Genomic DNA, 16,209 nt, shown 5'->3' with positions numbered 1-16,209 from the left:
CAGCTACACACTTTTTTTCTTGTGATGAGAGCTTTTAAGATTTACTCTAAGCAGGGGCGCCTGGGTGGCTCAGTCGGTTAAGCGTCCGACTTCGGCTCAGGTCATGATCTCATGGTCCATGGGTTTGAGCCCCACGTTGGGCTCTGTGCTGACAGCTCAGAGCCTAGATCCTGCTTCAGATTCTGTATCTCCCTCTCTCTCTGACCCTCCCTTGCTCACCTTACTCATGCTGTCTCTCTCTCTCAGAAATAAATAAAACATTAAAAAAATTTAAAAAATAATTACTCTAAGCAACTTTTAAATACACAATACAGTCTTGTTAACTATCGTTGCACGCTGTCCCTTAGATCTGGAGAACTTATAGCTGGAAGTGTGTACTTTTGATCACTTTCACCCATTTCGCCTACCCCCACTCCCTGCTTTAGGCAACCACCAATCTGTTCTCTGTATCTGTGAATTTGTTTTTTGTTGTTTTTTAGACTCTACATGTAAGAGAGATCCAGTGGTACTTGTCTTTCTCTGACATATTTAGAATGCGGTCCATCCATGCCCCGATTGGCAGGATTTCCCTTCTTTTGTAGCCGAATGATATTGCGTGGTACATGTGCACCACATCTTCTTTATCCATTCATCTATCGACGGACCCTTGGGCTGTTCCCGTATCTCGGCTGTTGTGAATAATGCGGTGAACATGGAGGTACTGATACCTTTTTGAATTAGTGTTTTCATTTTCTTTGGACAAGTACCAGAAGTGGAATTGCTCAATGACATGGTAGTTCTATTTTTAATGTTTGCGGAACCTTCCGTACCGCGATCCACGGTGGCTGCAGCACTGGGCCCTCCCACCAGTAGGGGGCATCTCCCCGTGTGCCCTTTGACTGGCTGTGGGTCTTTGGGAAGGTGCCTATTTAGATTTGCCCATTTTTAATCGGATTGCTTGTTTTGCTATTAAGCTGTTTGAATTCTTTATATAGTTTGGCTGTTCACCCTGTAGCAGGTGTATGACTCGCCAGTCGGTTCTTCTGCTGTGAAGAAGCTGTTGCTTCATGTCGCCCACACTTGTTTATGTTTGCTTCTGTCATCTTTGCTTTTGGTGTCAGGTCCAAAAAGTCTTCGCCGAGACTGATGTCCAAGAGCTCAGCCTGTACGTGTTCCAGGAATTTTATGGTTTCGGGTCTTATGTTCAGAGCCCTAACCCATTTTGAGTTGTCGTTTGTGTGCGCTGTAAAAGCGTGGCCCGGTTTCATTCTTTTGCACGTGGCCGTCCAGCTTCCCCGCACCATTTTTGCAGAGAATGTTCCTTCCCCGTTGTATGTCCTCGGCTCCTTTGTTGCAAATCACTTGACCATATATGCGCGGGTTTGTTTCTGGGCTGCCTGTTTCACCGATTTTTTATTTAGCATATTGTCGTCAGTGCCGAAAGATGAAACACCGTTTGATTGAGACACATTCTTTCGAAACATTAGAGAATCTGACAACATTAAGTTCCACGTTTTGGAATCATGGCAATAACAGCTGCTTTCATCACTCATCTGTTACCTGCTTGGCTGCAGAAGGCAGTTGAGTTTGCCTAGTTTGCTAGAATAAGAGGTCAGAGGCACGTATTATTTATTTGTTTGAATTTTTTGTTAAAAACGGTTTTTGAGTAGAGCTGTCACACATGTTACATTCGTTTCGGGGGCACAGCACAGTGACTCAGCTTGCCTAGATGTTAGGCTGTGCTCACCCGAGTGCAGCTACCGTCAGCCACCACCGTAGGGATCGTTGACCGTATTCCCTGTGCCATGTTCTGTATTTATGTTGAATTCTGGTGCTGCTCGCGGCCCACCTCAGAGGGGGGTCAGAACAGCTCCCTGCAGATACCCTGCGTGGCATTCGGCCTCTCCAGGAGGTGGCCGACTATACCTAACATGCTCTTGTCCATCTGTGCACGTGCAGATGGCGTCGTGTGACAGGGGCAGATGTTCCTGGCACTCACCGGGGCGTGAACTGTGAGCTGGCCGCTAACCAGGATTTATGAGAACAGCGCGAGGAACGATTTCCCACCAGACCTGCGTGAACTACTCGCCCTGACGGGTATTCTAGACGGACAAGCGGACCCTCCGCAGGGAGGTGCCCGGTGGGCTGCCCCCGGCGAGCATTTTACCACCCGCCCCTGAAGCACGAGCGCCGGGGCACGTCCGGGCGAGTGCTGTCCGCGTGCTATGGGGCGCGGCGAGTGTGAGCAGCGCCGTCGCGAGGCGGGACGCGTGGCCGGTGCCCCCGTGGCCGGGCCCCGCCCGCGGTGCTGCTGGGGGGTGGCTCCCAGGGGGCGGCGGCCGGAGACGCGTGCCCCCGACCCCGCTCCGACCCCAGAGCTGCGGGCGCCCCCCTGCGGCCGCCCGGTCACCAGTGCGGAAACCGGAAGAGAAATGAGTGAAACGAGGAGTCCCTTTCTGATCACTTGCCTGTTTTCTAACTCACGGGCGTGATGCGTCGTGTAACAGACGAGGGCTCGGAGCCACACGTGCCGCGACTGCTCCGGACGGGGCGGGGGGTGGCCCCGTGGCCCCCCCGCCCCGCCCCCTCGGTCCCCACTCCTGTTGCTTCCTCCTCTTCGGCCCCACCTTCGCGGTGCCTCCTTGAATCCAGCTGACGCCCCGGTTGGAGCCGAGGCCCCCCCCCCCGCCCCCCCCAGCAAACAGGTCGCCGTGTGGCCTCGCGAGCCCTGTTCCAGCGGCGGCTCTGGCGGTCCCGGCCCCCAAACCGTGACAAGCCGAGCGCCCGGGGGTCGGCGGTGTGCAAACGGTTACGGTGATGGCGTCCAATAGCGTCACGGGACCCTCCCTGCCGCGCCCTCCGTGCCTCCCGCTCTCGGCCCTGAGGCTGTGAGGTGACGAATCACAGTCCGCCTGCTGTTTGTGACGCGACCTGGAAACGCGTCGCCGCCGCCAAGCTGCCCAGAGGCGGCTGCTCCGTGAACCCTGGTTTGTTGTCGCGGTTGAGACACGGGTCTCCCGGGGCCTTGGGGGGAGGCCCGTTCCAGAGGGAATTCCCGAGCTCCCGGGATCTTCGCTGCCCTCGCCCCCAGGGGCGACCGGTTCCAGGTGCCGCCCCCGGCTCCCCGGCGTCTCTGGTCCCCCACGTCCTTGGCCCCCGACGCACTCGGCTGCCCGGGGCAGACGGACGCCGCCCGCTCGGCGGGGGAGGCCGCTGGACGCGAGCCGCACGGACTCGGCGGGGCGCGGGGTCTGTCGTCGGGCCGAGGACCAGAGGCGCCGGGACGCGGCCACACACCGGCCTCGGGACCCGCCATCCCTGAGCGATGACCGTCCCTCCAGGTTCTGGGGGGGGGGGGGGGGGGTGGGTGGGGCGGCCCAGGCCTCGCTCACGGGCTCTGTCTGCCTGTCTGTCGGGCGGGCACGGACACCCGGCCGCCCCACCGGCCCTCGGGGGCACGTGGGAGGGTCTCCGTCAGGACGGAAGAGCTCACTGTCCACAGCTTGTCTCCCCGCCCCCCCCCCCCGCCGTAGTCTCGCCACGGACTCCGTTGCCCAGTCAGCCGCGACCCGGCGCCGCCGAGCCTCCTGACGCGAGAGCCGGACGCTCGGCCCCGTCTCGTCACCGGGGAGCCCGGCGCGGCCCGAGCTCTGCGGAGACCACGCTCCGGGACTTTTGTCTCCGCACGTCGTTCTCTTCATTTCTAGGCAGTTTTTACTACAGCCTGATTTGTACGTTAACCTGGATCACAGGCGCGAACGCGCAGGGGAAGATGTGCAGAAAACGAGGGTTCGGTACCGTCTGCCGGGCCCGGGACATATGGGGGGGGGGGGCTAGACTGTTAACACATTGTGGACACACTTTGTCCACATTTTGCCGTGGGACCATCATTTAAAAGATGTCGAGCGCACGTGTGTTCATGCATAAGGGATGCGTGTGTGTAAAGCTAGTGATGAAGCCTATCAGGAGCCTGTGCATTCTCGGATCTTCCCGCCTGAGGCCTGGATCGTTCTGCCCCGACACGTGCGCACCGGGCTTGGCGCCTGCGCTCTCGTTCTGCTGGGCTCCTGCTTGCGCCCCCTCGGCCCCGCGGGTGGCTGGTGCCGCGGGGACCGTGCCGGCCACAGAAGCGGCCCAGGGGGCACCTCCCCCCTCCCAGCGACCAGAGCGTCCACGGATTCCGGGCGGGGGAGCCGGGGAGCCAGAGGCCTCTTAGAGCTCCCCTCCATGTGCCCCTTGCACCCCTCCCTCTGCACCCCCGCCCCCCTCAGCACACCCTCAGAACCCCCCACACCCCCTCAGCACCCTCGCCCCCCTCAGCACCTCCTGCCCCCTCAGCACCCCCTGCCTCCCCCACACGCCCTCAGCACCCCACCCCCCTGCACCCTCTCCACACACCCCCTCCCTCCTGCAACCCCTACCCCCCTCAGCACCCCCTCAGCAACCCCCACCCCCATCCACATCCCTTCAGCACCCCCTGCCCCCCTCACCCACTCCACACATCCCCATCCCCCACACCCCTTCCATATCCCCGCCCCCATCTGCACCCCCTCAGCAACCCCCACCCCTCTCAGCACCCCCCAGCACCCCCTCTGCCCCCCCTGCCCCTCCAGCACCCCCTCACCGCCCACCCCCCCACAACTGCCAGGGTCTGTGTGGTTCAAACACCAGCACCCCCTCAGCACCCACCCCACCCCCTCTGCACCCCCTCAGCACCCCCCCCACCACGACTGCCGGGGGCTGTGAGGTTCAGACAGAACAGGCTTCCCGGGAAGCCATGGAGACCTGGGGCCTTCTCTGCTACGGCAGCGGGGACCTGGCTCGCACAACCCAGGGGCTTCAGGGTTCACACAGAACTCCCTACTGTGGAGAGCAGGGGTCCCAGGAAGAGGGAGCCGGGGCCACGCACTTCTGACCACAGCAGGTCCAGGGCCCCGCGTGCCAGCTATAGCGCGGTGGCTCCAGGCGGGAAGAATGTGACTCGCCGTCTCCTGAAGTTGAACGCCCGGAATAGTTTATTTTTGTACTTTGGGTTTACACGTGTGCAGCGAAGTACAGCAGTGACTTGTCACACGGAAATAAAGCAGTTCCTACAAAGCGAGAACTGGGAAGGGCAAGGGGCGGCCGAGAATGTAAGGCGTGTTCTTGGGTTCCCAGCCTGCGGGGCGGACAGCAGCTGTGCGGTGTCGCCTGGGCCCCCCACCCCTGGGGCCTCCGCGACTCGGGGAGATGGGCCAGCTAATCAGGTGACCCTGGAGGGAAGGGAAGGGAGAGACCCTGGAGGGAAGGGAGAGATTTCGCTGTTAGGAGCAATCCCCACTCATCGGCTAACTTACACAACCTCTGAAACTTGACTCCATCCATTCCTTACTTCTTTCAACTGATTAAGCTCATCAATTTGAAATTTTTATAGACTAAAGACTAAAACTGGGTATATTTAGGGTTCCCCCCCTACAACTACTGAGAACATATTTCATCAGAGAACAGATTACACCATAGCACTTAACTCCAAACTCATACAGTTTCTACGAAATTAAGGTAAACGTGACCCCCCACCCCCCCAGGAATGACAGTTTTTCTTCCGAATTCAACATTCTAGAATTTTCTTTTGATAACAAGAGCGGCAGAGGGGACAGGCATGGAAAAGACAGCTGTCCCCCAGGGAGAGCTCCTCCAGGGCGAGGAGACACGTGTGGTGAAACACGTGTGAGCAGGACAGGAGGACCGTCTCCCGGGAGGGCGGGCCGGGGGGCGTCTCCACGGCATCCTGGCGACGGCGGCCGAGGGTGGGCAGCGGGGCGAGGCAGATGGGGCACTCCCGCGCCTCCCGGTGCAGAGCCTGGGGCACAGGAGGGGAGTGAGTGTGTCGTGCGGGGCGTAATGGGACGATTCCTAAGTTTAAGGGAGAACCACACACCAAGAGACGCGGCCGTTCTCGCCGCGGCTATGATGAGGTTCCATCCTGTGTTACAGGAACACTAAGTACACAGACACTGTTACTCTTGGGAAACACGGACACCGATAGTAACTCACTGCGGTGAGCACTTTGTTTTAAAGGTTTGTTTTCTCCTTTCCTCCCTTCCTTCCTTCCTCCCTCCCTCCTTCTGTCTCCTTCTTTCTTTCTCTTTTCTTTCTTGTAATCTCTACACCCAGCACGGGACTCAAACTCATGACCCCAAGACGAGGTGCATGTTCTTGGGGCGCCTGGGGGCTCAGTCGGTTAAGCGTCCAACTTCAGCTCGGGTCATGATCTCACGGTTTGTGAGTTTGAGCCCCGTGTCGGGCTCTGTGCTGACAGTGCAGAGCCTGCTTGGGATCTTTCTCTCTCTCTCTCTCTGCCCCTCCCTCACTTGTACGCTCTCTCTCTCTCTCTCTCTCTCTTTCTCTCTCAAAATAAACTTAAATAAAGGAAGAAATGAGCAAAAAAAAAAAAAAAAAAGAGTTGCATGCTCTTCTGCCTGAGCCAGCTGGGTGCCCATTTACAAGCAATTTTAAAGCAAACAAAAGTACTTTATAAAATGCTGAGCATTAATGACATAGATTTCCTTTTAATTAAGCAATAAAGAGTAGCCTTTTTCAAAATCCTTGACCCTGGATAGCTGCTAAATTTCTGTATAGATTTTCCTATTTTCATGATCTTCTAAGTACGTTTTCCCTCTGTTGAGTTGAGTCTCCCGCCTTGCACGGCTCCTGCAGACACGGGGAGGGCGGCCGGGCGTGAAGGACACGGGGGCCGGGTTTCCCTTTGGTGCTTCCACCGCTCACAAAGAGGCACCATCAAAGCAGCCTGCAGCTGCAGGGCCTTGACCTCACCCCGGACCGGACGGCACAGCCAGGGCTGGGAGCGCGGGCCTGGCACCGCCGGGCCCCCACGCCACCCCCTAGAGTCCCCCAGACTCCCGGGGGCTCTGCCGCTTCCGGCTGGGGACCCACGCCTCTACCTGCATCTGGATCTTCTCCCAGTCTCCTTCTGTGAGCTCGCGGCCACACCTGGCCTCCAGCTGCCGGAGGACACTTCGGTTTTCGGCCAGGCAGTGGTCGATTTCCGAAAATAGCTCGTCTATGTCCGTGTGGTAGGAGCACAGTATGCGGTGGCTGATTTCTGTGAACTGGAAAGGACATGGAGGCAGCGCCCTGATGCAGGGGGGCGGGGGGAGGGAACACGGGAGGCAGCGCCCTGATGCGAAGGGGGTGGGGGGGGGACACGTGAGGCAGCGCCCTGGTGTGGGGGGGAGGACACGGGAGGTAGTGGCCTGAAGCAGAAGTGGGGGGCACGGGAGGCTGGAGGGAAGCCCCTTGAGTCCTCACGGCCTTTTTTACTAACTTTCCTCCGGTCTCAACCTTTGAATAAGCCTTTTTAGGGGAGCACCTGGGTGGCTCAGTCGGTTAAGCATCTGACTCTTGATTCCGACTTAGGTCATGAACTCAGGGTTTGTGAATTTGTGCCCCGCGTCAGGCTCTGGGCTGACAGTGCAGAGCCAGCTTAGGATTCTCCTTCTCCCTCTCCCTCTGCTCCTCCCCTCCCTCTCTCTCTCCAAAAATGAATAAACATTTAAATAAAAGACTTTTGGGGGAAATAGACATGAGGTTGTTTACTTAATAGAGTCATGGTCAGAGAGTTGATGCAAGGAGATTCAAAAAGGTTCGCCTGCTTGTGAGTCTTGGTGGCTGTTAACAAGGAATACGCTGCCATTAAAAGTTGAGAGCGAGTGAGAGGGAAAAGGAAGTGGAGAGGAGCGAGGAATCAGAACGACACAGGATTAGTGCTGTTATCGCCCTGCCCCGCAGCCGGTGCTCGCCAGCTCCTCCCTCTGTGGCTGCACGTTATGAACCATCATTATAGCACAACCTTAAAAAAAAAAAGGGAACCCAAGAGAAAGATCGTCCCCTTCTTTTAAACTACTTCCCCATTCTGCCTCCCTCAGGAAGCCCTAACATCATAACTGAAAACTCCCACTGCCTAAGAACCTCAAAATCTCTCTATAGGGGGTAACTGATGTATGGACAGCGCGTGCCCCCTTATCCCAATCTTTAGGAGTTACTTTAACTTTCTGTTTCCCTTGCTAGTCTACCATATGGAGGCAGCATATTACACTTTATCTCAAACTTTAAAAAAGTTTGCTTTTGAAAATATTGTCCTTAACTAGAGGTCTCTAATGCCCCTATCCTGCTCGGTTGTTTTTATAAAGTACTACTTTTTAAAAATATAAAGTACTGCCTTTTTGATGCAAAAGGATTTAGGAAAACAGTGATCTCAGGACAAATGGCTGTGGGTTGACGTGCTATCGCCTCCTGATGGCAATGGACTGAAATTGCCGGGAGAAGCAAAATGGTTACAGACTGTTCTGCTACGTGTGTGTGTTTGCAGCGGGAGCTCGCCCAGGTCCGGTGAGGAGGAAGACACTTGCTAACTGCAAAGTAGCTTCACACGGCACCCTTCACTCCCCTCCCCTCCCCAGACTCTGCTTGGCCCGTACGCTGATTTGCAAATTTTTGCTGTGTGACTCTCCCAGATTTCTCCGAAATTAGGAATCTTCAACTTTTCTGTATATGTTCTGCCATCAAGATGCTATTCCTTCTTTTCAAAAAGGGAAAGCCCTAGCATTATTGGTCTATTAGAAATCTAACATGTCTAAATCTTTAGTAGGGTTTTTATTAAGACAGTTACTATTTTGCTAGTCTTTTGATTACAGTTGCACAGGTTTTAGATGGTTTGCCCATCTTCCCATAAGTCCTGCGTGATTTTTCAGGAACACACACACTGGGAGCAGTGCCTCGATAGAAAAGTGATTTCGTGGTTACAGAGGGAGGCCCCCAAGAGTGCAGGAATCAGTCTTTACAGACTGTGGCCTGCGAGTATTCTGTTCTGTGGGTGCCTCGTGTGCCCGTGATGTGGGCCGAGCTGGCAGAGCAGGGTTTAAGTCACCCTGGGGCTGCGTCTCCATGGCCGGACCTCGGAATGTGCCCGCGGGAAGGGAGGGGTCGCGGTGAGGGAAGCGGCGCCCGGCCGACAGGCATCCACATGGCTAACGGTGCGGGTGTTCAATTGTGTGTGAATCTCCCAGGCACTTGTGTTTCAGGGGTTTGTTTGCAATTGTGTTTTAGCTGTACAGGTGCCCCCCAACTTACAGCAGCTTGACTTCCAATTTTTCGATTTTACGATGGTGTGGAAGCGATACACACGCAGTAGAAACCACGCTTTGAATTTTGAACTTGGATCTTCCCCAGGGCTAGTGACATGCGGTCTGATCCGCTGTGATCCCGGGCGGTGGCCGCAGCTCCCGGCAGCCGTGCGATCATGAGGGTCCACAGCCGAGTCACCTGCCACCATCCGCGCCCACACAGCCATTCCCATCACTTTCAGAACAGCGCTCCGTACATCACAGGCGACATTCGACTTTGTCGTCAAATAGGCTTGTGGTAGGCGATTCTGCCCAAGTGAGCGTTCCCACAGTCTTGGGGGGGGGGGGCGAGCTGGGCTGGGGTGTTCCCTCGGTTAGCTGTATGGAATGCATTTTTGGCTTAATGATATTCTTGACTTAGGACGGGTTTGCGGGGACCTGGTGCGTCGTAAGCCAGGGAGCACGTGCCCTGAGTTGTGTTCAGGAACCAGAGCGTCTTCCACGCGGCTGTGACTGGACTGTGGTTTGTGCTCTTCAGCAGGCAGTGTCTCCTAGGGCTCTGATGTTTATTTCCTTTGTGTTTTGGCCTTTCGACTATTTGACAATCTCTCTACGGATGAGTGAGGGCAGGAGCGCCCCTACTGTGCAGGAGGGACAATTCCAGAGAAATCTGTGAGACCGCCATCCAGTTCAGGTTGCACGATTCGTGTGTCCTCTGAGTTCTCTTTTGATTAAAAAAAATTTTTTTTGACTGTTTGCTTATTTTTGGAGAGAGAGACTGTGAGCAGGGGAGGGTAGAGAGAGAGGGAGACACCGAATCTGAAACAGGCTCCAGGCTCCGAGCTGTCAGCACAGAGTCTGACGCGGGGCTTGAACCCACGAACTGTGAGATCATGACCCGAGGGGAAGTCAGACGCTTAACCACTGAGCCCCCAGGCGCCCCGCCCCTCCACATTTTAAATGCCTTACGCTGTGATGAGAATTTTTGTGGTCAGTTCTTACAAGTGACGTGTCTGTATTTTGAAAGAGCGCATGTGCCACGGGTGCCGGGTGTCACTGTCCCCAGGGCCTTTGCCTCAGATCTGCTTTGTCTGACGTCAGAACCCCAGCTTTTCCTGTCTTCTGTGTGTGTGTGTGTGTGTGCACGCGCGTGTGTGTACACACACACCGTACACACTTTATCCTTGTTCCCCACACAGGAGCCCCTTCGAGGCCACGTGACGGGGCCAGTGCTGAGCGGTCCAGCCCGCGGACGCTGGTCCCTCCTCTTCTGTTTTCTAGTCGTCCTGCCGTTGGCTTACTTTTCTCTCTGCTCTTTTCTTCACTGACCTCTCTCTCTCTCTCTCTCTCTCTCTCTCTCTGCCGACTTGAAGGCTAACAGCCCACTTCAGTGGTTCCGGCAGTCACCTGGAAACGTAGAGTAAGATTAGTGAGGTCTGAAGTCAGTGGGAATTCTCACCCCGGCACGTAAGCCGGGCTCCTCGAGCACTTGGGTGGGGGTTCCCCGTGTTCAGCCTCTCTCTTCCTCTCCTTTAATCCCAGAGGACACTGGGAGTCTTGCCTCAGAGTCTGTGCCTCGTAGGTTTATCCACAGTGTTACCACCTTGTTCTTCACCCCTTCTTGCATCTTGGAATCTGGGATCATTTTCTTTCTTCACGAAAGGCAACTTTCAGAATTTCCTCTAGTGAAGGCATTTTAGTGACACTCTCAGGCATTTCTGTCTGAAATTGTCTTTCCTTTGCTTCTCTTCTTTTTTTTTAGTTTTTGCTTTCTTAAGTACTTTCTACGCCCAGCATGGGGCTTGAACTCACAGCCTTGAGGTCAGGAGCGCGTGCTCCTCCTCCCGAGCCGGCCGGGCAGGTTTGGTGTGTGCAGCACAGACACAGAGATGCCGCCCAGCCTCCTGGCTCCTGCCTTCACGTCTGACGTGTCTGTAGCGTCACTGGCCATGTCTTTTCTTGTCTTTTTAAAAATCCCATCGGGGATCCCGGGGCTTCTGAAGGCTGAGCCTCACGCTCCCGCCCGTCCACATGCCTTTCCCCTCCCCAGTTCTGGTTTCTGGACACAGCCCTTCATGTCCTGTCCTCGGCACGTCACTCCCCTGCGGCCCCTTACGCGGGAGGCGATGGCGCGGAAGCGAGGGAGATCGCGAGGAGGCACAGGGTCCCCTCCCTGCCACGAGCCGAGGGCTCAGGCCCAGGCGGGGGTAGCAGTTCACCTGCTGGGGTAAGAGTTACACACGCCTGAGCTAGGAGAGCCACCGTGTGCTTCTGCAGATTCACACATTTGTACTTAAACTTGGCATCACACAGCATAACGTTTATGCTCATAATTGGAACGTCTTCCTCTGCTTGGAGCAACACTAAATAGCAGGTAAAAAACACCAGGGCAGAACAAGGGGGGGGCGGGGGCGGTGGACGAAGAGCAGCCAGCGAGGAACAAGGGTCCCGATGGCCCCCGATTCTGCGTCAGCCCAGCCCTTTGCCGAGTGGCCTCACCTCAGCAGGGGCGGGCAGCTGCCCCCACCCTGCACCGGCGCGGCCCCCATCCGGACTGCTGGGGCCACGCGCCCACCCTGTGTCTGCTCCCTGTCTCCACCCACACCCAAGCCCCGTGCTCCCCACTTCGCTCCCCTGCATTTCTTTGTATTTCTGTGTCGCTCACTGCTTTTTGAATTTGACATTGTTAACGGCACCGGTTTCGTAGCCTCCCCCCAGGAAGGTGGGTGCAGCAGACAGGGACCCCTCAAGGAGCTGGCCCCAGGGATCTGGGGAAAGGGAGCGACGTGGACGGGCTGTGTAAGGCGCAGAACCAGGCCTCGGCCACTGGAAGCCACCCGGAGTGCTGTTCCCCACCGTGGGATTGAATCGGTATTTTCCCATCACTAGCCCGCCTAACAGCCGTGATCTCGTTTTCGCACTTGTTAACGAGTCATCTTCCTTAGTTGAAATTAAGAGCACTTCATAAATGAGAAAAGTAACAATTCCTTTTATATGTAATGGTGGTTAAGGACTATCCGGACGTAGTTTATTCAGTCTCGGCGAAATAACTTTACCTCTGAGCGTGTGCGTGCTGCACGGATAGCGGCCGGGAGCATGGCAGTGTGCAGTGTGGGCACGGCCGGGCTGGGGTGCGCAGTGCCAGCCCCGGCTCCAGGCAGGGCGGGAACAAGGCGACACAGGTGGAGGGCTCAGGTCACGACGGGAAGAAGGTGTGGGGGGAGGCAGCCGGTGGGAGGGGCCAGGCGCGCGGGGGGGGGGGTCCTGGGGGCCTGGGTGGCGGGAGGGGCCGGGCTGCCTGGAGCTCTCCTCTGATGCCCGAGGAGCACTGCCCTCCCACCTCTGACTTGATCCCAAACCCCCACCCTGGGCCTGTCTGGAGACTCAGGCCCCTTGGGGCCTGTTTACTTCCTGTAGGAATTTCCCAGCCGCCCAAGTCACTGACAGAATCCAGGGATGACTCTCAGGTTTCCCTGTCTCCACGGCCCCGGGCCCGGAGGACTTCTGCAGGCCGCGTGGCCGCCATGGGCGTGGGCTCATCGCAGACGAGCTCGCTCTCAGTCTCACAGGGCACTTCTGGCCCCGTCACGGGCACTTGTCATCGGCTGGCCGCTCCCCTCATTCTCCTTCCTGTGTGTGTTTCTTATCGCCTCGACTGGGTTCCTGAGATTCGGGGAGACTCCTGAGTCGCGCTGAGGCCTTAGCATTCGTTAAAAAAAATTGATTTTAAGTTTGCAGTAGATTAGAAATGAGGACACATATATGCCCCAGTGTACATATTCTCGAGGGGTGGAGTAAAGTATCTTTTCTGGGATTTAAAGCGAAGAACAGCGCCAGGGAGGGATGATTTTGAAGTTCTCCCCAACTATCAAGACTCCATAAGCCTTGGCACTGAGCTGGTGCTACCATCGGCCTTAGCGTGTTCAGGCGTGAAATCCTTCAGGGTAGGTCTACGGCGGGTTTCTAAACGTGACCCGGTGTGACTTTATTCTCGTAGCTTCACAGATTCAAAGTCAGCGAGGGGGACGTTTATAAAGTGACCTCAGCACGCACCTGCCGGCCACGTATGGTGGCCAAGTCAGAGCTATGTCCTAAGTGTAGCTCTGACTAGCGATTTCTTAAATCTCAAGTTCTTACGTGTTCAGCGTCCTTCTTTCTTTTTTGCTTCCTTCCTGTTATTCGGGTCAGTGCCCTTAGTAACTGAAAAGGTAAGTACTGGCCAAAAAAAAAAAAAAGTTAAATAAAAGACAAATGAGTTCTAGTTTTTAAACCTATGGGTAATATTATTAACTCTACAGGAACAAAATGTGTAAAATAGTCAATTTTCAAAAGAATGAATGTCTTCGTGTATGTTTCCTTTTAAGTCTCATATTTTGGAAATTTGATAAAGTAATTTAGAGTTCAGGTTATTGATATGTAAAGCAATTACTGGTCACTCACCAGTAACGTACTGGCTAAACATTAAAAAAAAGTACACTAACAAAAGGATCCAGGTGAACTCTGTGTGCCCAGGCGGCCTCTCTTAGCGATCCGTCTGGATGTCAGCAAATTGCTTACTAATGTGTTGACTTATGACCACCCTCAAAAGCAAAATGAAAAGCCTGGAATTTACAGCATATCAATGAATCAGTTGATAAGCTTTTACTGGTTTAATACCCTCCCAGGCTTGCTGCTTGGAGCCACTTCAGGCCAGCAACAGAATGTTTGCCATCTCCGTGCGATAAAGGCGGGCGCGGGACTAAACAAACTTTAAGACCATTATGCTGTTTGGTGAGATGTAAATGAAAAAAGTAAGAGAAATCTCCCGTAGGCGGGTGTGGGAGCGGGCAGCCCCCAAAGTCAACCACGGCCCCTGACAAATCACTAACCTCACTTTTTAAACAACGGTCAGGACTTTTAGCTTGGGTGGAGATAAAATAATGCATTTGAAAAGTTGTAATTGCGGCAATAAAAGACCATCCCTCACTTGTAGGACTTGTGCCGGCAGAATTTCTAGATAAGGATCAAAGGCATCAGCCGTTCTGGGCAACACAGGGGCTTTCTGTCCACACCGGGGACGGGAGCGCCCCAGCTTTCCTGACCTTTCTGGGCAGCTCTGATCCGAGTCCACTGAGCCCTGTTGCAGGAGAGCCCGGGGCTGCCGCGCCGTCCCCGGTGGCCCCAGCTTAAGTCTCTGACACTCTCAGGGACAAAATCCAACATTCCATCTGTTCAGTTCTTTCCACAGTCTATTTAAAAGAACCCACATTGTAACATGACCTCACTTTGCTCTGGGTCAGTTAGGAATGTGCCAGTGATCTTAAAAAAAATTTTTTTAATGTTTTATTTCTGAGAGAGAGAGAGGCAGTGTGAGCAGGGGAGGGTCAGAGAGAGAGGGAGACACAGAATCTGAAGCAGCTCCACACTCTGAGCGGTCAGCACAGAGCCCGACGCGGGGCTCGAACCCACGAACCATGAGATCATGACCTGAGCCGAAGTCGGTCACCCAACCGACTGAGCCACCCAGGCGCCCCCTATTTTTAATTTTTTGAGGAGCCTTCCAACCTGTTTTCCATAGGGATTGTGTCAATTTACATTCCCGCCAACAGTGCACGTGGGCTCACTCTTCTCCACATTCTCACCCACACTGTTATTTCTTGTCTTGCTGACCACAGCCACTCTGACAGCCGTGGGCCCGTCCGCAGTCCCTGAGGCTGGTGACGAGCCTGTGTCGTGTGTCTCGTAGCCATCTGATGTCTTCTTTGCACAAGTGTCTGTGTGGCACCTCTGCCTATTTTTTAATCAGACTTTTTGGGTAAGTTTCATGAGTTCTTTGTATGTTTTAGATATTAACTAAGCCCTTATCAGATATCCGATGAGCAAATATTTTCCCCCATTCTGCACATTGCCTTTTCACGGTGTTGACTGCTTTCTTTGCTCTGTGCAGAGGCTTTCGAGTTTTACGTGGTCCCATTTATTTACTTTTGCTTTTGTTGTTATATCCAGAAAATCATTGCCAAAGCCAAAGTCAAGCAGACATTTCCTGGATTTCTTCTAGAAATTTTGTGGTGTCAAGTCTTAAATTTAAGTCTTTTAAAAAAATTTCTTTTAATGTTTACTTTTGAGAGAGAGAGACCGAGTGCAACCAGGGTAGGGGCCGAGAGAGGGAGACACAGAATCCAAAGCAGGCTCCAGGCTCCGAGCTGTCCGCACAGGGCCTGATGTGGGACTTGAACTCACAAACAGTGAGATCATGACCTGAGCTGAAGTCGGACATTTAATTGACTGAGCCACCCAGGCGCCCCTTAAATATAAGTCTCTAATCCGTTTTAACTTCTGTTATATCCTCTTGATGACCTGACCCCTTTATCATTATATAATGACCGTTTTTTGCTTCCTGTTACAGCTTTTGAGCTACAGTCTAATTGTCAGATGAGAGGCACGGAGCACGTTCTCTGCCCTTCACTCGGAGCCAGTGCGTCCTGAACGGAGTCTCACAGGCTGCACGTAGTTTATCTTGTTTCCTCAGTCCGTGCGGCCATCTTTCGCCTTGGGACTGGAGGAGCGGCCTGTTGTCTGACAGTTCTTTTTGTATTCCCTGTTCCTTTCCTCCGCTCTCGCTGCTTTTCTGTGCGAACTGATGATTTTCCACAGCACTGCGCTCTGACCCTCTTTCTCTCCTGGTGGGGTTTCCTTTGGGGTCGCCGCAAGGCTCGCGTGAGACCCTGTGCGGCTGTAACAACCTATTTTACACCGATAACAACTTAGCTTCCATCCCAGACAAAAACTCCACTCTTTACTGCTCGCATTGTATGTTTTTGATGTCACAGTTGACCTCTTTTTATATTGTGTATTCATTAACAAATTACTGTAGTTATCATTATTTTTACGACTTTTGTCCTTTAATCTCGACACAGATGAAGAGTTTAACACGCCCCGTGTCACAGTGTTAGAGGCCCTGGCTTTCCTGCGTTCCTGCTTTCACTGGTGTGTTGTGTGCAAATACGTTCTGTTGCCCATCGGCCCCTTTCGTCTCAGCTTGAGGAAGGGCTGGCATTTCTTTTTTTTTTTTTTTTTTTTTTTTTTTTTTTTTTTTTTTTTTTTTTTTTTTTTTTTTTTTTTTTTTTTT

General features: G+C 54.2%; 1 protein-coding gene across 4 annotated transcripts in view; it reads right to left on the bottom strand.

The window, feature by feature from the left end:
* Window positions 1-4,971: 4,971 nt before the first annotated feature.
* RNF32 (ring finger protein 32) overlaps window positions 4,972-16,209 on the bottom strand; it is a 29,946-nt gene continuing 18,708 nt past the window's right edge. For 3 of the 4 annotated variants that reach the window (XM_039230678.1, XM_039230681.1, XM_039230680.1), the window contains 2 exons: window positions 6,921-7,088; window positions 4,972-5,818 (listed from right to left, as the gene is read on the bottom strand). In XM_039230678.1, the coding sequence (XP_039086609.1) occupies window positions 5,567-5,818; window positions 6,921-7,088 (420 nt within the window). In that variant the 3' untranslated portion in view covers window positions 4,972-5,566. Of the gene's footprint in view, window positions 5,819-6,507; window positions 6,670-6,920; window positions 7,089-16,209 lie in introns of those variants that run through there. The other variant, XM_039230679.1, reaches the window with a different exon arrangement.

The sequence above is a fragment of the Hyaena hyaena genome, unplaced genomic scaffold, assembly GCF_003009895.1.
Source record: "Hyaena hyaena isolate Hyena2069 unplaced genomic scaffold, ASM300989v1 scaffold_50, whole genome shotgun sequence".
Taxonomy (NCBI): Eukaryota; Metazoa; Chordata; class Mammalia; order Carnivora; family Hyaenidae; genus Hyaena; species Hyaena hyaena.
The sequence above is the reverse complement of the archived record's forward strand: the minus strand, read 5'-3'. Positions and strand labels throughout refer to the sequence as shown.